Source organism: Crassostrea angulata, chromosome 3 (assembly GCF_025612915.1).
Source record: "Crassostrea angulata isolate pt1a10 chromosome 3, ASM2561291v2, whole genome shotgun sequence".
NCBI classification, from domain to species: domain Eukaryota; kingdom Metazoa; phylum Mollusca; class Bivalvia; order Ostreida; family Ostreidae; genus Magallana; species Magallana angulata.
Genome location: NC_069113.1, coordinates 51,017,428 through 51,043,038, shown reverse-complemented (window position 1 = coordinate 51,043,038; position 25,611 = coordinate 51,017,428). Strand labels below are relative to the sequence as shown.

The 25,611-nt window shown below is 33.8% G+C and overlaps 1 protein-coding gene across 1 annotated transcript in view; it reads left to right on the top strand.

Annotated features, from left to right (window-relative positions):
* The window catches only part of LOC128176464 (uncharacterized), a 53,153-nt gene that overhangs the window by 16,679 nt on the left and 10,863 nt on the right, over positions 1-25,611 (top strand). The window contains 10 exon segments of the mRNA XM_052842843.1: positions 5,413-5,484; positions 14,000-14,148; positions 14,444-14,558; positions 14,930-15,043; positions 18,952-19,041; positions 19,467-20,012; positions 21,459-21,716; positions 21,805-21,916; positions 22,921-24,061; positions 24,171-25,329. Coding sequence (XP_052698803.1) covers positions 5,413-5,484; positions 14,000-14,148; positions 14,444-14,558; positions 14,930-15,043; positions 18,952-19,041; positions 19,467-20,012; positions 21,459-21,716; positions 21,805-21,916; positions 22,921-24,061; positions 24,171-25,329 — 3,756 coding nt within the window.

Here is a 25,611-nt window from a genome sequence, read left to right as displayed (position 1 = left end):
AATGATTGGAGTAAAATCAACTCTTAAACACTTTTCATCAAATTAAATCAAACACGATGATTCTAACTGATTTATAACGTATAATTTTCCTTCAGCTATCCTTGTACAACACTTGGTCTGAAACCACTGTTTCAGACCACCGTTTCAGACCCTGTTCTGAACCTAGTCCGAACTTATTTATTTCTGAGCCTATGCTCCCGGACTATATGATATACTCTTATGTTTCAAATTGTCCACCCGCAGTATTTTGGGGTCCCGCAAATGAAACATAAACCGTACCTGCTATTGTCGCTGTATCTCTGTTCTCTGAATGAGATCTTTTCTCCTCTGCGTCTTCCAGCAGACTGACAACTATGCGCCGACGCGCTTCCTATTTATACCCTTCGTCAATTCTGCTGACTCATCACATGGTCATCAAAACGTTTGAGACATTTACCACACCCAAGGAATAGCTTATGATTGAATATATTTGATTGACCCTGATTGCCCTTTTTACATAATCTATACTACTATATTAGAATAATAGACTCGAGTTTTTGGGCTTTAATACCGAGAAATCGGAAGAGAACTGTCTTCTGTTTTATATATTTTAAACATCATTGGTACTTGAAGATTACCAATTTGTTTTTATATCTTCCCAATCAAGCTTCCCTTATTCATAATCAACGAAAATTCCTTTTAAAAATCCGGAAATCATGTGGATTTTTTGGATTTTACAATCTTGCGCATTACATTCACGCTAAATCATGGGAGGCTCTTTACTTTATGTTTCCACAATATCACATTTACATGGATAAACTCAAACGATATTAAAAATACGTGTATATTTTTATTGAAAATTTGTCATATATTCTGCTCATCAAAGGAAATACGGGAGATAACTCTAACTCAGTGCATTAAATATAAAAAATCCCGAGAGTTCCGAATGTCAACATGGTGTGTAGATTCGAAGCGAGTAAAAAACGTTGGTGAAAAAGTGTTGAATTCTTCATTAATATAAATAAAGTTTTAGATGAAAGGTATTTACAGCCTCAAAATGGTTTGTTATGAATAATTTGACTGTTATTTTCAATGCAGCTTCATTAATTTTCTCAAAAATAGTTTGGGAGCGATTCAGCAATTGTTTGCTACATTACAGGTACGTGGAGGCGTTTTAACTGTGGTGAAGGCCTGTCCCGAGACACATTTAGATTATTTTTACCAAGCAGAGTGTAGTGAAATTAATAGTATTATTGTAGGCTTAAAGCTTGGTTATGTAAATGCCAACAATTACGTTAATGTCCGATATCATATGCAATTCCAACCTGTGCACGCACGGATCAAAGTTTAGTCAACGGAATAATAATTACATTCCTTCAAGCTCGAAAAACAACCTAGGAAATGTTTTCTGAGCTTGCCGGTAAGGCCCGAAAATATATGATTGCTAAAAAAGAGTACCAATGGTTCTTGAAATTGTTCACCTTGGAATTGAAATAACAGTAGATTTATAATTATTAAGGCACAGTCAATAAGCTATGCCATTGCCGATGTGAAGTCCACTCTAGAATCACAATTCTAAATTTTAATCGATTCAGAAATTTAAACCAATGTTTTAGAAATCTGCTTCTGTGTTTTATGATGGCTACAGCGCTAGCTCACCAATCTTTTTAAAAGATAAGCTTGTAGTTTACAAGGCTGAACCCCATAACACGTTGCAATGTATAAATAATATATATGTATAGGTTATACGTAATTATCAATTTTTATGAAACAATTAGATTTATTTCATGGAAAAATACGTAATTACTAATTTTTATGAAACAATTAGATTTATTTCATGGAGAAATTTGTAATTTTCTGAAAGTTAATACATTCCTGAGTAGTATAAAAATACCGAACCCGATCGGAAAAATTTTTCAAGTCGGTTTTTTTGTAAAATGCGCCGTACTGTCTCTTTCAATTAACTCTACATAGTTTAGTATGTTCTAAACAAATACGGCTGAATGAAATTGCAATAAATAGTGGATTTTGTCAGGCGATGTCTTTCCAATGCATTGTCCAATTTTTAAACAGGCTTCAGCTTCGTAATTAGCCTGGTTAAAGCCACTACACAATGTACAAAGAAAACGTGCTCTTAAGCTATAGAGACTGGGCCCTCTTTTAGTGCCGTTTTTATGTAGAAAATATCAACAATTTTTTTCCGTACTAGTTAAGCCCTGATGGATATTTCTGATTTATATGCACGCTTAAATATACCAAAATTAGCATACAGTTAAAAAATTAAGGATTTTTTAATGCCTATAAATAATCTCAATCCGGAAAAATCGAACTGAACCTACTTGAATTGTGTCTATTTAAATCAGAGGGAGGAGACATTGAAATCAACATTATTCTGTTGTTTGATCGATTGGCGAGTTTGCTGAATTATGATTAATGCATTATTTTACGTCTGAAAAAAACCTCGAATAAAGCTTTGATGTTGCATATTACCATAGTGATCAAACAAACATTCCTTACCATACAAAGATGATGGAAAGCGATTTAAAACGTGTCAATGTTTTACAGTGGGCACATTTGGCAAACGTCTACCTGGATAGAACCCCCATGATTGTCTGAAATAATTTATTCCATGCGTGGGTTCAAACATGGGTTACACCGGTAATAGATTTTGCTTGCTATATGAAAAAACTTTTAAATTTTCATACGTTTTCCATTTTCTAGGTACCAGCCTAATTTAGTACAACTTTTTATTTTCACAGGAGTTTTCTAAATGCATAATGCATAGTTTGTACTCGGTTAGGCTGACAGTAAACAAAGGCTATGAATGAATGCCCTTCCTCAATTAAGTATTCAAAACCACTAATGTCGGCTGACCCTTACTATGTTGTAAAGCTTCGTGCTTTTTATAGCTTTTATATACAGTAAATTCAGCGCCAAAATTAACTGATTCTTATGGGTTAGATATCAATAGGTGATGGTAAAAAGTAATGCTTAATTTGAATCTTCATTTTTTCAACTTTCACCGGGGCCCATAAGTGCACTCGTCATTTAAAAGATCGACAGTTTGAAAGCTTCGCCAAAAAAATATGACGTCATCAGCATATATACATATTTCAAATCGATATCACTATGGAGAAATATAGAATACAGTGAAACAAAATAATGGTATTCTGATAGAAACGTGGAATCTTTTTTCATAGATAAAAACACACGTGAATTTGATAAGATGATCAAAATCATGACGGAAATGGTTTGTCTTTTTTTTAAAAAGAATATTTCAATATATCAAATACTAACAAGAGGTCCATGGGCCACATCGCTCAGCTTAATGGAGTCATAATAAAAAATATGTGGACAATGTGGTATATTACATTTATATCCTGTATAAACACCCCCCCCCCCCTCCCCCCGGATATTCTTGTGTTTATGATCCAGTCCCAGATATTTTTATAATCATATCACATGTTGAGCATTGCAGTTCTCAAAAAGATCCTAATCAACTGTTTATAAACGGGATTTAAACCTACATTACAATCAGAACCCCTTTTGATGCCCAAGAATCGTCCAGGGGCTAAAGTCTAAACAATTTAAAAGAATCAGCAATATGTCAAAATGCTTGCATATAAGTAAAACCACAAATGACAACATTTCAGTTTTTGTAAATAAATTGAAATGTTTTCCTTTGTACAATTAGATCCCAAATTTGGCCCCATCCTTTTGATTTTAACGAATTTAAATCCACACTATCTGAAGTTGCTTTCACTTAAATTACAGCTTTTCTAGGCAAAATTTTTTAGAAGATTTTAAGATTTTTCTTTAAATACTCCTATGTAAAAATTTGTCCCCCTCCTTGTTGTGACCCCATCCTATCCCCGGGGATCATGATCTGAATAAACTTGAATCTACATAATCTGACGATGCTTTCAAACAAGTATCAGCTTTCCTGGTCGATTAGTTTCTGAGAAGTAGATTTAAACAGACTGTTTACTATAACCTACTATGTAAAAATATGACCCCCAATTGTGGGCCCGCCCTTCCCCGGGAGTCATGATTTTCACAACTTTGAATCTTCTCTACCTGAGAATGCTTCAACACAAGTTTCAGCATTCCTGCTGCATTCATTCTGGAGAAGAAAAATTATAAATTTGTAATGACAACCACCTCCCTGCCTGAAATCTAACTAAGAAACCTATAATTTTGACGAAAAACTTAAAGATGTGATCTACAAAATAATGAATTCAGTTTTCCTTCAGGTATGTGGGAGTAAAGAAGATAATTTTTAAACATTACATGTATATGCATTAACACCTATACATCCTTTTTGGCCCTGCCCTAGAGTCAAAACCCATCTTCCAGGGGACATGAAATTTATATTTTTAGTAGAGGACTTCCTGTTAAACATAATTATGAAGTAAGTTTTTCATACAGATATGTGAGAATAAAGAAGAAGATTTTAAAGTTTTATATGCATTAACACTATATTGCCATAATGCCCCCCCCCCTCCCGATTCCCTGAACCCCTGACCCAGGTAGGTAGAGGAGTAAGTGGACATCATAACCATGTATTCAGTTTTTTACCCACATGTTTGGAAGTAAAGAGGAAGATTTTTTAAGATTAAATACATTTTTACTAAATGGCCATATTGGCCCCACCCTAGAGCCTGAACCCCTGACCCAGGGGCAATGACTTTCACAATTTTGGTAGAGGGCTTCATGGACATTATAACCATGCAACCAGTTTTTCCTCACATGTGTGGAAGTAGAGAAGAATAGTTTTGAAAATTTGGTGGTGTTTTTTTTTGCATATTTGGCACCATTTGTGGTGCCCTGGGGGTGGTAGACCCACGAATTTCACAATTTAGATTCCTACCATAGAGATACCTAACACCAAAACTGGTAACAAGTAGTTTTGTAGTTTTTAAGAAGAAGTTAAAAATGTAAAATTGTTAACGCACGACGTGCGACGCACGACGACGGACGAAAACGGATAGCAATAGGTCACCTGAGTTTATTCAGGTGACTTAAAAATGCCATGTTATAAACTACATATCACATCTAAAATGTGTTCCAGTATTAAAACGTTTACAATTCGTTATTTTTATAGAAATGATAACGAAATCAATTTATTGAGTCACATGACCAAAAAAGAAAGGTTAACAACGATAAAACTAGTTTTTAGTTTGTCTTCATTTTTGACGAAACCGAAAGTACATGTCCAACGGAGCAAATAAATGGTTTATCGTAGTCGGTTAACACTGCAAGGTCGTGTATTCAAGAATGTCTTTTAAATATGCAAGAATGGTCTTCTATATATTATATTTAAAGCTCTCTTTATCAAGTTTCATTTACAGTTCTTATGTAGCTGGCTAAGGTGCAGTTTGGAAGAAGTAATTATTTTAAAATATATTTTAGAATGTTGTGATTTTTTTACAGCAATGAAAACTGAAGGATGCCTTGTTTTTCTTTACCTGTTAATGTCTTTAAACACTCACTTATGTGACAAAGGTAAGTTTTAATGTATATGTGTAATGGCTTCTTAACTTTATCTCAACTTTATCTTTAAACGAAACTGAAAAAAATTTCGAACTGCGAAGTAATGAAACAAAAAAATGAAGAAAAATTTATCAATTACAACAAATACAAAAAAAGGATAATCAAGAACTCCTGTCATTGTAACTATCTGAAACATTGTAATAAAACACATATGTATATCAGTTCATTGTCTTTAAATTATTGTGAAGTAAAGTAAAACTAAACATGTTTAATCCAAAATGCAACTAACATCATACTTTTTGGTTGCTTAAGTATTATTATAACGAGATGAAAATATATTGTTTTCGATAATTTCTAATAATGATTTTATTTGATTTATTGGTTTTTCTTATTTATAAAGTAAGATACAAATTGGTGTTGGTATTTTGGGAAAGAATTCTTTTTCTATTTCATTTCTTTCTTTCGCATGCTTCTGGAATTTTTGCTGAATAAACTAACTAAAGTTAGTTTGTAATTTCAAGTCTGCTTGAAATTCCTGTTTAATAGTTTCAATTTATGAGTAAAATCTAATAATGGGGGACCTAAAAGTATCAGTTAACTGACTGAATATATTTATAACTGCCAAAACATTAGTTGTAACAAGTCTCATACACAACAATTCAAAAGGGATTTACACTCTTCTGTCTATTTTTTGTAAATTTTCTTTTTACTTCCGTTTTGATATTTACTCAGGTACGCCATCGATGCATGCTTGAATGCATCAGATTTATTGCTGGTATGTTAAATACGTCGTACCATCATTTTTAATTAAAAAAAGGTTGAATGTATTGCTAATTATTATAGGTCGCGTTAAAATTCCAGAAGTGTCATTTTACATGCACCCAGTCAGTTTAAAATCATTCCCAATCTTTACTCTGAAATCAATAAGGGTCATTTATATCCTCGTTGGTAAAGATTCTGTTTAAATAGTTTGTGATTCACGGCCCTTTAATATTAGTTACTATGCGTATGGAACGCCATGGCTGCCTTATAGCATTAGACTATAGGTACATTATGTCAAATTACCATTACATTATGTCAAAGTCCATTACGTGGTGTGAATATATCTTTACGCTAGGTCAAATCGTTATTACGTGATGTCAAAAGCACGTTAGGTGAAGTAAACATGTCTTTACATTATGTCAACTTTTTATGTTGATATCAATGCATTTTTACATTTTATCAACACTTTATTACATGGTGTAAATATATCGTTTTATTATGTCAAACCTTTATAACTTGATGTCATAAGTTTATGACGTTATGTCTAAACTTAATAACGTGATGTGAATAAGTCTTTTCTGTAGGTCATTTCTCTATTTCATGATGTACATGCTCCATTACTTTAAGGTGAAACATCATTTCGTTACGCGAACACGGATACATCGGCCTTTCTATATACAAGGAAACGGTAAGCTTACCCAAATGTATCCAGGGGTTATTGAAACTTTGTGGATCAGAACGGAACCAGTAAAGGGTCATCCAATGGGGAAATTGAAATTTAAAAATAATGATTTATTTTGTTTTTATTCATTTCATTTCAAAATAAGACTGATCTTTAATTTTATTGTTTAAATTCGTTGTTTAAAGAAAAATATACATAATTATATTACTTACTACTCTAACATTAACATATTACAGTATTCTCACGGCAGAACTTACTAACTAGTTTAAGCTAGCAAAAAATATTCTCTATTAGTTAGAGATTTAAAACAAACGACACGCATTCCAAAGCATACCATCTTTAAAATTACAATGTCAGCAGTACTTGACTTATTTGTAAGATTCTGGTTCCGTTACGTTCCGCAATATATTATTACCCCTGTGGATATTGGTATTCAACGGAACAGAACGGAATGAGCGTAAATTTCCTTCTCAACCTATTTTCACGCCTATTCTATACTTACAACGAAAATATATGTAACATGATCATACATTTAACCGTTTACAAAAACCATCACTCATGCTGTCGAATTATTTCATTTAATTAAAAATTAGTAAGTTACATGTATGGGGCAAACCCTGAAGACAGTACCGACTCTACCAAAAGTGTTTGCCTTTCTTTATAATAATTCTGAAATCGGCGAATACAGTTCCCCTCTCTTATTTGTGTGCGTTTTTATTATGACATATTTCTGATTTATACCCTCTGTCTGAACAATTACCTAAAACAAACATTTCATAAAAACATCTATATCAAGATGGAGAAGGTCTTTAAATGGGTTAAAGATCTCTTGTAATTTATTTGTAGATTTTATTTCATATAAGTTATCAAGTGCCCTCTTGGATGAAAAGGAGAAAATTTATTCAGAGGAACGTAGCGTACCCCCTCCACAAACACCATTCCCACCCCCCCTGCAGCAATAAGAAAAAAATCATTTTCATAGCATAATAATTTTGTAGCAGAACGGCCATACCTACATGTGTAGTTAGGGTCAGTATCCTTAATTTAAGATAGCAATAGCAACGTTTACTTTTAACTACTAAATACTTTATTTTAACTACTAAATACTTTGAGACTAAATTTTAGAAAATTAAATATGCACTGGGTGTCTGCGCCACGACATACAGTACAGGCAACGCGGATCCCGTATTGGCCCGCGTTACCGTCACGGTATTTTTATCGTTCCCGCGATACACCATCGCGGTTTTTGATCGCGGTATGGATTGCGACCGTGATGACACCGCGACGGTGTGATTTACCGTTATTCCTGCTGCTGCTTGGTGTTGTTACTTTACCTGTTCTGTACATTACAGGCAATGCGGGTCGTGTAAATCCACGTCAAATATGCAACTTCAGATGTAAGCATAACAGCTGCATTGTAAATAAATTGTGGTCCATATTATTATAAAATTAATAAATTATATTTATGAAATAGAATTTCATGAAATCGGAAACTACATTCGAATTACAACATAGCATGATTATTACGCTGTTAAATTTTGTGATGTGTAAATAATTAAGAACACATATCTTTGTATTTGACGTGCTTATTTCAGTTATTATTTCTATTAGTTGATAATCCTGTTTTTATAACAATCTTAAAATTAAATATTTTCATTAGATGAACTCGTATCAATGCAGAGCAATTTCATCTTCTCATTTTATAAGTTGACACGCATAGCGCCGTAAACTGTCAATACATGTGTATGTTTTAAATTGAGAAATGAACAAATGTCGGGAATCAACTAATAAATCTATTATTCAATTCAATAATAAAATTATCATTCATATATAAAGTTGGTGCTGCGTTAAAGCACATGTAATCATAACGTGTTATGTCAGTATGCGTTTCCTGTGTATACATATAAAGTTTAAGTCACGATCATTTTCTGTGTATACATGTAGTGATTAACTAACTCAGGGTAGAAAACGACATGCCCTATTCACGACAAAAGAAAAAGTCTACATCGCGTACGGCTTCGTCTAATCGCACAACACCTTACAGAAGAGAGAGAGAGAAAGAGAGAGAGAGAGAGAGAGAGAGAGAGAGAGAGAGAGAGAGGGAGAGAGAGAGAGAGGGCGTTAAGGCGTAATTTAACGTACACTTATGTGAAATATACTGATATCCAATACTAAATATTCATAAAATTAGTATTCATAAAAAGAATATGGTACACTGTGATTGTATCCATCATGCAATTTCAGATTTGAGTCCACGTGCTGCACCTGTACAGGCTCTGGAACGATAAAGAACCCTGACTGCTAAATGACTGAGTGTGTAGTAACGAACGTAATTTGAATATTATTGAAGTAAAAAAAGTATAAATCAAAAATAAAATTTTAACCCCCCCCCCCAAAAAAAAAAAAACCAATGAAGGGGTTATTTTTAGATTTTATATCCATTTCATTTTAAATATTCAAGGGCCGATGAGCAGGAGAAAACTTGGATTTTAAGTCTTATTCTTATAACTTAGGTTTATCTAAACTATAAATTAAATGTTTAAATACGTAAATGTTCATTCACTCGCGAGAAATTAAATTGTCCGCAACTACCGTATAACGGGTATTTTCTGCGGCTTGAAATTTTTGCGGTTTAACCCCTAAAAAGTATCAAATTATATTCTGCGTTTTCAATTTCTGCGGTTACATTAGACCGCAAAAAATACATATGTTTACCCGATTTGCCTTAATAGGGAACGTAAACTAGAGAACCAAACTTACAATATTGTAGCGTTTTTATTTCAATTTCAATTCTTTATTTCAAAGTCTTATTTTCATTTTCTGTTTGTAATGTCGCGTTTATATGAATCTCTAAAATATCTTGTTGTGGACTCTTTTAATTCTGAATTATCGGCTTTGAATTTTCTCATAGCTGCGGCAGGTCCATGTTCAGCGGCGCAGTTCCCGATTATGGCTCGGTCCCTGGGTGAATAGGTCGAATATGAACCACGTTTTTTCTCGAATTTGGCGTTGTAAATTTATCCATAACTTCAGACACCCTTGTGTTACACTCTTGGATCGATCTAGTGGATAAACTTGCCGATAACTGTCTCTTAGGATTTGGAAGAATACTTCCGCGCTTTACATATCTTAAAATCGACATTCTTACCGCGTTCACGGTGAATGAGAACCAACTCTCAAATGTTTTACAAGTCTACTAAATACTGCTTGTGAACTTTTCTTTGATCATTTTTATTTCATACTCGACTAAACACACAGTCCATATATCTGTTCAGTTATAATTGATATCACACAGGTAACATGAGATAATTAGGTGTGAAATACGACGCAGAGCCCCCTAATAACGGACTGATCACGTTTGAAAATTATAGCTTGTATTTTAAATAGTGTCAAAATTAGTGATTTTTTTAAAGAATATTTTGCGTTTTGAATTTTTGCGGATTTTTCTTATCCGCAAAATACCGCAGAAAATAAACAACCGCAGAAAATACCCGTTATACGGTAAGTCTTTTACAGCTTTCAGAAGACCTATATATAGGCCTATATATATTTTCATTCTTGTATGATTAAATCACTGCTTCTTACTAGTATCTACTGTTGGGGTTTTTCTGGGTCCATTTGGATAAATCGGCGTACCGTTTCTATATAGTAAATTTTGTATTTAAAACATGACAAATATACAAAGACCAAGGATTTCGTGTTTGTATAACGGAATGATGTTTCGACTTAAAGTAATAGAGCGTATACATCACGGAATAGAGAATTTGCCTAATGTAAAGACTTATTTACATCACGTAATAAAGTTTAGACAAAAAGTCAAGACATTTTCGTATCAAGTAATGTACTTTTGACATAAAGTGATAAAGTGTTGACATAATGAAAGGATGAGTTAACACCATGTATTAAGGTGTTGATAAAATGTAAAAACGCATTGATATCATGTAATAAAATGTTGACATAATGTAAGGATAGAATCGCGATACGTACTGCGGTGTTGATATAATGTAAGGATATATTGAAAGCATGTAATAAAATGTTGACATAATGTAAGGATACATTCGCCCCATGTAATACAGTGTCGAAATAATGTCATGATGTATTGACCTTTGGTTGTACAATGTTGGCATAACGTAAGGATGATTTTACATCACAACGTAAAAAATTGACATCATGTAAAGACATGTTTACTTCACCTAACGTGCTTTTGACATCACGTAATAACGATTTGACCTAGCGTAAAGATATATTCACACCACGTAATGGACTTTGACATAATGTAATGATAATTTGACATAATGTACCTATAGTATTATGCTATAAGGCAGCCATGGCGTCAATTTACCAATACAATATCTTTTGCAATTCTCAAAGATATAGAATATGTTAATTTAGGGTGATAAAAAGGTAACCCTTTATGTATGAGTTTTAACTGAATATTGGACATGATCATGAATTATGCAATATTCATTTCGCTACGCAGGTTTTAAAGTGAAAGTCCCTTTAAGAAAAAAGTCCTCATCCACGATTCAACAATCGCCCTTGTCTCCAAATTGACCAAGTATGTTAGCAACTAGTGTACGGAAAATCAGGGGGTGGTATAATTTACAATTATGATAGAGGGCTATAAAGTTTATCTAAATATGCAGTCGATTTGTTTCCAAAATGTAGTTGTATTTTTTTACTATCGGGTGGTCTTGGGTTACGCTTTAATGCGAAAGAAATTCCATTTTTTCTTAAAATAGATATACATTTCTAGATATACATACGTATAATCAATTAACAATTGTTATTTCCATACTTACGTCGACCCGATATATCCCAGTGAACTTGAAATAAAAGATACCACTGAGTCTGCGTCATCTATTTCATATTTGGATATTTTACTGGAAATTAACATTAATGGTAACCTAACAACAAAACTGTATGATAAACGCAATGACTTCAATTTTTCCATAGTCAACTACTTATGTAGCAATATACAGTGATGTGCCATTCGTGATCATCCAAATTCAAAATGGCCGCCGTAGTAACATGACGCTTCGGAAAAAGAAAACGATGAAATAAAATAGAAAAACACTTTAAATTACCTTAATATTTTGTTATGTAGCCTTTTGACCTTAGTACTCTGTGTATCCGTCTAGGAATTGATCTATATAGGCTCTGCACATAGTCGGTTGGGATGTTTACCCAGATGCGTCGAATGGCCGCCTCCAGTTGATTTTTGCACATAAATGTTTTATTGCCGTTTTTAAGTTCACGTTTGAGTCTTAACCAGATATTTTCTATAATATTTAAATCTGGACTCTGAGCGGGCCAAACCATCGAATGCATGTTGTTCTGCACCTTGAATTCTTGGACGATTCGAGCTCTGTGAATGGGGGCGTTGTCGTCATGGAAGATGTAATTATTCCTTGGAAAATGACGAGCGATAACAGGCCATAGTTGTTCATCAATAATATTGATATACTTCTGGGCATTAATATTACCATCTAGAACAGTTACAGTACCCACACCATCGAAAGTAATGCAACCCCATATCATTAAACTGAACTTGGGCGTCGGGGGTGTCGATAGACAACATGGCATCCACTCTTCGCCGACCTTTCTCCAGACAAATATACGGTTATCACTTCCAACAACCACTTTACATTCATCACTGAATATAACTCGGTGCCAGTAATTGTCAACAGTTTTAAATATGTTTCCTCTACACCACGAAAGCCGGGCTTTTCTGTTCGCTTCTCGAATTCGAATGCGCTTCCGAACAACTCGTCTAAAATATCCTTGCGTGTACAAACTTCGCTGAACAGTTCTTTTTGAAACAATAGAGTCCCTATTCTCATTAAACAAAGCCGTGATGTCTGATAATTTTCTCTTTCTGTTTTCCTTCACCAACCTCAAGAGTTTACGACTGTCTCTGTCACTCAACTTCGCATGCTTCCCTTTCCGACGATTGTTTTCAACACTTCCCCGCTTGCGATATCGGTCAATTATAGATGAAATTGTAGCTCTGGGTATCTCTAACCTTCGTGCAATATCTGAATGTTTTAACCCTGATAGATACAAAGAAACGATAACTTCTTTCAACTCGGTACTCAATTCTCGACGAACGGCAGCCATGTTGTTTACAAGGGAAAACCACAGCAGACGAAAATATTATTGATACGTAATTGTGACATGTGACAGTCACGTGAATACGTGTTAAATATAGACAGGCTTTGTCAATATGGACGGTGTTATTAAAAACCAGAGCGCCGGTAAACGCAACCAAAAATTAAAGGTGACGTAATAGAAATGAATTTGGATGATCACTAATGGCACATCACTGTACCTTTATCATCTAAATATGGCGTTTTTGTCTCTCAGTTAATTCGATACACAAGGGCATGCTATTCGTACGAACAGTTTCTAAGGCAAAGAAGTTGATAAAACAGGATTATCAACAGTCTCGTTTGATGTCATCTTTTCGTAAGTTCTATGGTCGATACAACGACCCTGTCAGCAAATACAATCTTCCACTGGGTCGCATGCTGACTGACTTTTTCATACTAATTGTTAGACCATAATTAATCACCTAATTGTCTATGGAGTTTTCCATTTTTTCCCATATTACGACAAGGAGCATACGGCGGGTGTGACCGGTCAGCAGAGGATGCTCACTCCTCCATGGCACCTGATCCTACATCTATCTTTTTAAAGGTTCATCTTGCTTTGCTATGAATTTGTATTTCGTTTTAGGGATTTTTTAGATGGTTGACAGTTTGTTATTGTCATTTTTTCATACGAAAGACGATAAGGGCCACATAAAACATATTTTTATCTCGTAATTACCAGAAAGATTTCGTTTTTACGAGTTAATTATGTCGTTATTACGAGAAAAGATCTCGTAATAACAAGAAAAGATCTCGTAATATCAAGAGAAGATCTCGTTATTAAGGGTTAATTATCTCGTTATTACGGGATTTTTTTTCACTAAAATGCATGTTGTCAAAAAATAAAGTTGTGCAACCGTTTTAAAACGAGGGAATGGTAGAAAAAGAAGAGTTTAAAAAATAGGCTATGAAATGTAATCGGTCATTGCAGATGAACTTGGACCCTTTGTCTCAAAAGAAAAAGCGGCATCGTACCTCCAAGGAAGATCTAAACGTGTCAAACGAGGCATCAATGAAGAATGTAGCGAATCAGGAGGTTGCTCTTACGAAGAGATAAGGGAAATTGGCGTCAGTGACGTGGTAATAATGCTAATTATAGTGTTTGATCACTGAGTGAAAGAGACTAAGTTATTGGATAAAATAGTGAACTATATACATATGGCAAATTTTTCAATCCAATTCAATTTAATTTATTGTCTTTGAGCTGAATTAAACTATAGTACATATACATACAAATTTGCAATGTGCAGTAGGTGAGTGGATGTAGAGAAATAAAAGCACACAACATAAAATATATATTGACATATATGAATGCTTACATAGTAGATTAAACCAAATAAAACACTAGTACAATCACGACATTTCAATGCTGCAGTGTGCGTGGATGAAAAACAGATTATGCAATCAGCTTTACTGTGCACCTGGATATATATGTGTCACAACTCTCAAGGACTGTAGCAAACTGCACAGATACAGAGTAGGTTGTGAAGGTAAGATCTTTTTATATATTTTAGTACGAGAACTCAAGAGGAATTTATTGATATTGAAACCAATTATTAGAAAGAAATAATGAAATTTTGAGTTCTTGGTTTATTTATTTCAAAAGGAGAAGTTCAAATTTAAAACGAACATATCACATTTTCTTAATATAATTTGTACATTGTAATTAAACACTGTATCTGTTATTTAATTTTGTAAACACTCTCTTAATTATATAGATATTCAATAGAACTTTACGAATGAAACCCTCGCTTGTTTTGCAGACCAAAACAAATGTTGATTGCAAATATATATATAAATTAACTTTTTTTTAAGCTATGCATTTTTAATAAAATAAAAATTGAAATAACATGTTTAACAGAAATAGACGAGTGCGCAAGCAATCCTTGTCAAAATGGCGGAACGTGTTTCGATAATATCAACAGCTTTTCCTGTTCCTGTCCTGAGCATGTCCATGGAACAATGTGTGAAAATGGTAAACTAAGAAACAATACTAATTGCTATGTTTAAGTATTTCATACCATCCGTAAACTTAAATCAATAATTTTGATATAGAAAGCTATTCTTGTGGATTAGTTGTTTCTTCCCGCAGATACATGTAGTATGTTCTGTGAATATTTGAACTTTAAAAAGATGCAATTTCACAAACGGGCAAAAAATGAGAAATAATTTCTATATTTACGGATGAGTCTTTTTAACCCCAGTAAACTCAAATGTACCCCAATGATAACCTCAACGTACCCACAAATGATATCCCGACAAGCACTGATGAAGCTGAATAATACTATTTAGGTGCATACATAATATCCTTAATGTAATTCAACTACCAAATTTCAATTTCACTACAACGTATTTTATACCTGTTATACCCAATGACTACCAAGAAAACTCCAATGATATCCTAACAAACTAGTTAAATAGATACCCCCAATGATACCCAATGAGCCGAATACCGGTATGTTATTACCTAAAATAAACCTAAAATTGTCCCATGTAATGTTATCTAATGAACTTATTATGATAAAGAAATAAATTCCATTTAAACATCAATCTGTTTAAAGAATCCACAATCAAAAATATTGACCACATGAACCATAACCCAAATAATAAAGTGGCCCAATGATACTATATGATACTTAAATACACAGGGCGAAAATAATCTTTAAGCAAGTCCTTAAAGGTGGCTTAAAGGTGGCGTAAAAGTGGCTTAAAGGATATGCAATCTTTAAGCCACCTTTAAGTCACCTTTAAGCTGAGCTTATAGGTCCTTAATGTCCAAACTTCTTTAAGTCACCTTTAAGCCATCTTTAAGCCACCTTTAAGCATCTTTAAGTGGCATTTACGCTCCCTTTACGTTGTCTTTAAACCATCTTTAAGTTCCCTTTAAGTCAAGTTTGATCAAGCTGAACAATAAAAACATATATTAAATGCAAAAGCTCTTTTATAGGGATGGGATGGGGTCATCCGAGTGATGATATAATATCCAAGGAAGGGGGGGGGGGGTTGTTCCAGGCGGTTTTAATTGTCGCTCCATTAAACACAGATCGCTATCATCAGCACCGCTCCGATGGACACAGATTGCCGTTATAAAATTCATTATAATTTTTTGGGGGTTTCAAAATTATTGTAGGGGTGAGCGCAGTCTCTGTATCTTAATATGTGCATAAAACTAATTAAAGACTGTTTGTTCTCATTATAAATTAATCAGTGAAAAAATTCTCTCTCTCTCTCTCTCTCTCTCTCTCTCTCTCTCTCTCGGTTCATCCGATTATTAAACAAAATAAAGATAATGAACCAAAAATGCATGATTTAATTTGATAATCGGTTTAAGGTTTGTATTCTTTTTCAATTTTCATTATTTCTAACTCTAGATCTGCTAGATACATGATAAAGATGAAAAGACTCTCAACTGCCTTTGTTATAACGGGCAGGATATTACTGCTTTGCTTGTCTAGACATAGTTTTGTTCATTTGTGTATATCTAATTAGAGTCTATTGTTTGTCCAACTTAAGAAAACCCCTGGAACTAACACAGAATATACAAGATATACACAACAGTTGTGTCGTGTGCCTAGGTGCATGTTTTTGTATATCTAATTAAAGTCTATTGTTTGTCCAACTTAAGAAAACCCCTGGAACTAACACAGAATATACAAGATATATACACAACAGGTGTGTCGTGTGCCCAGGTGCACGTCAGGGTTTCTAAAGGCGTTGAATCTTAGTATGTACGAGTATACGATAAGTCGGTGAATAAATATTAATTTATATTTGTAATTCATTTTCAAAGTATTATTTCCTAGCTCTGGGTTTCAAAAATGTTACGTCTACAAATTAACGATACATGTATGTAAGAGTAAAATCTTGAGGCTAATTAATTAATGTACCGGTGATCATAAATAGGGTTGATTATTTAAATATATGTATAAGGGTAAATATGTCACATACCCGGCCTGGCACATCATACAATTGTATGTACAAGTATATGTATACATCATTTGCAATTGCCACATGCAGTAAATACGTCACCGGTAATTGGTTATATTGTTTGTTATAGAATTGATAGTTTAAAAATCATGTACATACAATTACATGTAAATATTTAAACATATTGGAACGGCGCCGCGATCATGAAAACCGGGAAATTGCGGGAAATTGAACAAATACCCTAATAGTATCAATGCATTTTATAAAAGAAATGATTTCATTTTCTTTCTCACATTTTTATAGCTATAAATTAGATGAACGTATATCTACTCGGTTTAAATTTATTAACTAAGAAAGCCTACTAGTGAACCTAACGGTTTCCATTTAGGTATAATATATTTTTGTTCACTGAAGACCAAGTTCCGTATTTCATTCTAAATACATGCATGCATGTAATTTATAAATTAGATATAATTGATTGTTACAAACTGAATGGTTTGTCAAATTCTTTTCAAGAAAACACATTCAATACATTGATTCAATATCCACTGATATATAGGATATAAAAACGCTCATAAATATGTAAGTTGTCGTGTCGCAGAGGAAGCGTGGTGATGCCAGTAAACTAAGTGTCCCGGGTTCAATTCTCGCCGTGGGCGGTTTTTGTTTTGTTTTTTTTTTCATTTTTTTTTCTAGAACAAAAACCGTTTTAATACCTTTTTTTCATAAAGTTAATACATTTTGTTGGAAATTAAGCACAAAATTGAATTAAAAAAATTTTAAAGGTAGCTTAAAGGTGGCTTAAAGAAGTTTGGACAATAAGGACCTATAAGTTGTCCTTAAGGGTGGCTTAAAGGTGGCTTAAAGATAGTCTTTAAGCTGCCTTTAAGCCATCTTTACGCTTTCTTTAAGCCACCTTTAAGCAACACATATAGCTTAAAGGTGGCTTAAAGATCGTCTTTAAGCTACCTTTAAACACCTTTAAGCTATCTTTAAGGAGGACTTAAAGATGGTCATTCATCCTGTGATAAGTCCCAGTAATACATTGATGAATCCCAAAAATATGCATACGACATATATGTTGCTGCATATTAATACACTTCTCTTATTATAAAATATTAGAACTAACATAGCGTTGGTAATTTTATTCTTATTACCAAAGTTTGTTTTACAATAAATAAAAAGTGCCCTCATTGTTTCCTTAATACCCTCAGCTCCAACCTTATGGTCACACAGAGTTTCCTTAGTCCCCTCAGTGCCGACCTCAGGGTGTCTGAGTGTTTTCTCAGTGCCTCATTAGGTTTCTTCAGGGTTTTTTTGTACAAGCAGCATCAGGGTATTTCTATTACAGTATGATTCATTAATGAACACTGAGGAACTGAAAATACTACATGTTAATTATTCTCGGTATAATTACCACAAACTGGGTCTACTTAAGGTTCTCTAGGAACAAAGATGCTGTATTTGGTATCTTTGGGGTTATTTGAGCACCATTGTAATTTTTTGATGTACTAATGGGGGTCATTTGTTACATTAGGTTATCATAAGGTCCAATGAAATATAACTAGGACAAAGTTGGATATGGTAAAGTTCATTTGGGTATAATAGGGATTTATTGGGGTATCATTGGGGCTCATTTGATATTTAAATTTATTGGGGTATCATTGGAGTATCATTGGGGTTCACTGGGGTAATACTAGGAGTTTACGGGGGTTAAAAGACACATTGTCATGTACAAGATGGTGTATAATTTAAGAGTACAGAATAAATGTAATGTTTTCTATTGTTTTAAAATTCACAAGTATGCTTCTGTTTCTATATTTGAATTATTATAAATAATGATACTTTTCGTCTATATTAATCAAATACTAACATAACTGAAGTCTTATACAAGATGATATTTTTTGTGTATAATAAACCTAATAAGCAATGATGTTCTATTATGTTACTATTTAGAGTATCCAAAGCTTTCACGTTCACCTCTATCGTCGACCTGTTCTTGCTATGGAACAAATTGTGGAATAGGCTCTTTTGTCGGACAGCGGAGTATGTATGATAGAAGCTTAAAATAATAAATTATCAAAAATAATGTGAACATAAAGTCTTATTACAGCAATTAATCCTACTATTTAATACTCAAATATATATATATCTACTTTTTGTAGATTACTGTAAAAAAAAAGACATTTATCAAATTCCTTTACAATTCTTTTGAGATACATATGGGAATTAAAAACAGTATCAGATATTTTGGATCACCCTGTACATAAAAAATTTGCTGTTTTCTCTAAAATTCAAACAATAATGACATAACACAGATTTTCAACACTTAAAATCAACGATCAACAAAAAAATTATTCTTAAAAAACAAGATTGAAATGTTTGCGATATTTAGAAAATATTATTGACCAGGATATTGAAGATAGCTTTAAAGAAATAAACAATTGCTTAATGGGTCATTATGTTTCCAGTGTGTACTAAGGTTGACATCCTTTTCTTGATCGACGACTCCAGCAGTGTTTCATATTCAGGATTCACGTACGCTAAAAGTGTTGCAGCCAAATTGGTAGATTGTCTTACGATTGGACCCGATGACGTGAGAGTTGGAATGATGACGTTTGGTTCAACTATTTCGACACGATTTACTTTTAGTCAGTTTTTTGACAAAAATCAGATAAAGTCTTCAATCATTGGATCATCATATCGAGGTGATATAAGAACATACACTTATATACCTCTACAGAATGCTTTACATTTGATGACGTCAAACCAAGCAGACACACTTGATATAGTAATAGTTTTAACTGACGGAAAATCAAATAACGATGTCGTGTATGCATCGCAAGCACTTCATTCGGCTGGTGTATATACGTTTGCAATGGGAATCGGAGCCGTTATAGACTCGAACAATCTACAGACGATTGCAAGAAACCCAAATACAGACTACCACGTATCAACAAACGATTACACTGATCTTCACAGAAAGGTTTCAAAACTAATTAACGGTCTTTGTACAGGTAAGGCTTATCTTTTTAATGAAATATATCATAAAACCTCAGTCATATTTAAAAACGCGAACAATGACCAACTTTTTTTAGGCGAAAATGGATCATTCGGGCGACAGTCGGCAGTTCATCAACTGTTGTTTTGGTTGATGTCGACCTTTTTTTCGTTGGTCGACCAATTTTGTATCCATAGGGCCATATTATATTTTTCTTCTGTCGTCTGACAGTTGCCATTTTAGCATTTAGTTTTTTCTTTAATTTCCAGTACCGATCGACGACCAAAAATCGACCGAGGGGCGACTTGTCTGTCGAGCAATTTTGACACATCGGCTGACGGACGACTGACCGTATACGGTTAACGTTATATATCTACCGTCTCTCGCTTGGTAATCGGCTGCCAGGCGGAATACAACACCTTGCTGCAAATATTTTTATTTTTAAATTGATGCGATGCCCTTGTTATTACCGGTGAATATTCGGCAATCTCGGACTTGTTTTTTGTAATCTACCGACCGAAAAGAATAAGTATGGCCTTAACGTTCGAGGATCGAGCGACTATTTATCGAATAATATACAGTAAAACACGGTTATAGCGAACACGCTTATAATGAATTGACGCTTACAGCGAAGTGAATTTCATTCCCCAAGTCTCTATTTCATGTTGTAAACTTGACGGATATAACGAATTACGCTGATGACGAAGTAATATTGCCCGTTCCTGGGACTTCGTTATAAGCGTGTTTTATTGTATATTCAAACTGTTGAATATTGATGTTCTAGAAATTAATGTGACTGCCCCGCGTCGTAAGATAATATTATCGTGCGATCATGTTTGTAAAGTCGACGATACCAGAAAAAATTGTTCGCTCGATAATCGGCTTAAATGTGACCTAACCTATCTACTTTAGAGCAGCAAAAAGTGGGGAAACATCTATACCGTCATTGCATCATGCAATCCATAGGCGTCGCAACCGGCGGGGGGGGGGGGGGAAGCTCGGCCCTCCTCCACTTTTTTTTTGCAAAGTTAGACCTAACCATTAGATAAAAAGCATCAGGGAGAGTTCAGCCCCCACCTTTCGCGATTTTGTTCTTTCTTTTTTAATCTTTAAAGGTAACACAAACAGGTAATTTATATCAAGTACGATAAAGAGATACTCTTAGAATGCAGTCTCATATAAAATAATTTTTAGGATTTGTAACTAAAACCGCTGTGGTATGTAGAACAGTTAGTTATACATATATTAATTTTATTTACCTGTAAATAATGATAGAAGTTTGGTTTTTAAAGCACTCAAATGTTTTTTTAAGGAAGATGTTTTTGTCAAGAAAGTGATGTCTTTTCTAACTTTGTTCTAAAGTTATTTGGTTCTTCTTTTATTAGGCTTATATTATTATCATTATAGGAAATAACCACCATTATAACTACTGGTCTTTGTCTTATTTACAAACTGCTCACAGGTTACTCTCCGCCGGAAATACTCACGTGCGAAATGGAAATCCAAGACAGTTTTGGTGAAAAAGTTCATTCTCCTACCATTGGTTCATCGCACTGCCTTAACCAACAGCATTTTTACGGAAAATATCAACCCGAATTTATATTTACTGACGTGATGATAGACGGTGAAAATAAAGGATTTCGACCAACGCTAGCCTATTCAGATTTTCATTTTGGTGTTGCTACCGCTCACGTTGAGTTACTTAAAAAATTAAAATCAGGTACACCCATTTACTAGCAAATTGCAATGGTGATAATAAGTTTGTATTATATTTGAGCCATCCTTATGAAAGGTATTTTGTTTCATAGGTACAGACATAGCTATAAGCAGGCATGCTATAAAGATTTCCAGTGATTATCAACGCCTTTTTTCTAGATTGGTCAACCTGACAAATTCTGTCAAGTTTTCTGACAGTGAAAGGTAGTGTATGATAAATATATAATAGCTATATTTTCTTATGCCTAAAACACACAATTATCACCACCAATATTTATTACTAAAGTAATAATGGACATTAGGGAGTAAAAATGTCTTACGATGAAAAATCATATTTTGAAATGCTTTGTTTCCGTGATAAGAAGTTATACAACGCATACAATTTGAAACAAACCGACAAATCATAACCTGTATTAATTTTTGGTGATTTTCACGAGTTACATATATTTTAACTACATACGAAGTACTAGTAATTGTTTGACAAGCTAATGATATATATTATAACATATCTGAAAGACAATGATTTCACATTTCTCACGCGCATTTAGAAAATACGTTAAAATCTTAACAAATTCTACATTTATTTATAAATTGATGCAAAGCCGTTTTGTTTACTTTTGGAAAGTAACAAGAGGTCAACAACAGACCTTGACGGTCACCTAAGTATCATAGTTCTTAGATAAACATATAATCTAGATAATCTAAGTGACTCAGGTGACCTAATTATTCGAATTTGTTGCCGAAATATTTGAAACGTAATCTCGTAAATAGTTACATTTTTAATCGATTTATGTTTTTCATGACATTAAAAGTGAGTGTCAAAGTTCACTAATATCAACAAAGAATTGATATATTATCCGTAGAATATGTGACTAAAAGTCAATATTTTACATTAAATGATTGTCAAAAAAAACCATAATTGACACATTATTTTAACCATCATTTATAGATGATGTCATACAAAGTGGTGCGCAAATTTTTATTTTTTATTTTTCAGAAAAAATGTTCAATGAGCATTAACTCAGAAAAGAGGTCAATGACATACTTTTTGAGAGATAAAAATAACACTACACCCAAAGGTCTTTAACAAACAATAAATGATTTTACATTATCCTCAGTATTTTTTTTTTTATTCTGAGAAAAGATTATCCTTAATATGTTAGTCATTTTTTAATCTATTTTATCTAAGTAAATGTAATTCAAAATAGGTTGTGTTTGAAGTATGATACAGAAGTTGGCGGAAATGTAATGTTCGAGTCAAAGACCTATCACTATGGAAGATCATCAGCCCAGAGGACCCTTTGTTACTTCTATGACGACCAAGCTCCGCGTCATTGTTCAGACTTGGGGACATGCACATATTCTCCACTTCAACTTTCTGTTGATATAACCAATGCTTCAACTTTATCAGTGTCATTTACTGGTTGGTCAGATGTAGATATTGATGGAACATCTTCAATATTTGCTTCAGGAATAAGTCATTTGGAAATAACTCTTCATGAAATGGAATATAGCAATGGTATCCTTAAAATGAAACATAATTCGAAAATCCCTAAGACGGTTTGCCACAACTGCAGCAGTTTTGTTATAAACATTACACATACAGATGACCCTATTCTCTATGGCGTTGTAGTAGAAGTAGTGGACGTCGCTCTTAACCCAAGACAGGCTCGAAGATTTGTTCTATATGATGCATCATCTCAAATGAAAATACACAAACATTATGACTTGCGTGTAACATCAGCATCTGCAAAAACAAATTTTCTCTGGCAAACTGACCACGGCAGCTTGTGCTATAACTGGACCAATAGATATTATAATAATAAATTTGTGCATTACAATCCTCTTAGTCCCATTGATGCTGGCGTACACAACCATTTTACTGGGGTGTATGAACAGACAACAGGTAAATTCCCAGTGACGGGAACAGCAAATATTCACGGCATTACAAGCTTTCGTTATACGATACAAAAAGATCTGATAGATATGGTTAGTGACCAGTTAACACCAAATTTTCCCGAGGAAAATATTTGTGTCCCAGTTTCTGGTGTAAATGATGGGAACACGATAACTTTTAGAATTAGCGCCAATGACATTATTGGTCATGAAATTAAGGAAAGTGTTGTTCATCACATTGATTCCTCCCCACCAGAAATTAGCAATGCGTGGTTAATACGTGACGGTATAAGAGAAATATTTGTTCATAATATGAAGGACCTATCTGCTATGAAATTACAGTTCAAGGCATTTGATGTTCACAGTGGATTAGTCAGTGTGCATTGGTCCATACGAAATGAAGACGACAATACTGTATTTGGAAATGGGGCTCTTGGCGTATATTCCATTGCAGTAAGTATTTCTTTTTTATAGTGATTTCTTTACTGTTAGTAATTATTTGAAAAAAGATATATCACATTTTATGTGTAATAATGCGATTCTAATTCCCATTTTTACATAGAATTGTGCCATCAGTAAACACTGCTATTGTCCCTCAATAGGGGAGTGCCAATTAATGAATTACACTCTTGTCATGAATTCCCTGGTTGTAAATGACACGCATATTGGAGAACATCATAGAAAATACGTAATCGAGTTAGAGGTAGTAAATCATGCTGCACTACGAACTACAGAAAGCGTTACCATTCTTGTTGACGAATCAGCACCAGAAATGGGTGTTGTTCGAGAAGGGAGTCAAGGTTCCTCTGATATCGATTATATTTCCAAACCAAACATTACCATTTCTTGGAGAGGATTTATAGATCACGAGAGTGGTATAAAATTTTATCGACTAGGACTTTCTAATTCCTGTCTGAGCTTAGAAGAGTTATGGCACCCCAATAGTTCAAACGTTGAGTACCATGACACAGAGGAGTTGAGTATGCATGTATTAATATCATCAGAGGAAAAAATGTATTCGTCAGTAATTGCTTTCAATAACGCTATGGAGCCCTCCAAAGTAGGATGTAGCGATGGTATACTTGTGGACAGGACTCCACCAATTATTTCAAATGTTTCGATTAAAAATCTAAGAATAAACCCGTCTATTGGTTGTGCAGACGGTTCATTTTGGTATGTGAACGAGGATTTAATAAAGACAAAAGTAGCATGCAATAGTACATGCAGTTCAAACGACCCACTGATAAATGTCTTACCAGAAAACCCAATTAAAAGTAAAACTACTAAAGACGTCTGTTTGTTGCCTGCCTTCACAAATGAGTATCTTTATATTGGAAACGATTTGTTGGATATTTCATGGAATATAAGTGATATTGAAAGTCAAATTCAAGAAGTTTTTATTGGAATTGGTTCTTCACAATCTTCTATTTCATCACCTGATATTTCCGGATATTCCAAAACTCACCACAATACGTTCTATCGTCTTCGACATTCTGGATTAGGTGGAAATGGTATTGTATTTGTTTTCATCAAAGCCGTTAATAAAGCGAATAAAGAGACGGCTGTGGCAATTGGGCCAATTATTGTTGACGAAACTCCGCCGTTATGCCTCAAACCAACAACAGATTTAACAAAGGACTCGGTAATCGTATCTTGGTCTACTGACGACTTTGAAGATAATCAACAAATTGGAAACCTAAAGACAATCTACTACAGGCTTGGTAAATTTTACATACAATTTGTACCAGTCAGGTCCTTATTATGCTATTTTATGATTTTTTCTTCTTAGTCACCATCCGTTAACATTAAAACAAATTTAAAAAAATATTTGAATAGTATCGTTTTGCATTCTATATTTCGAATAACCTTTTTCAGTTATCAAAATCCAACCCAAACGGATATGATATTTAAAAATATGAAAAATTTATACTCTTTACCATAGATGGACTTAAAAACTTTCATTGACTAATGCTAAAATTGTGAAAATTAAATGATTTTTTAAT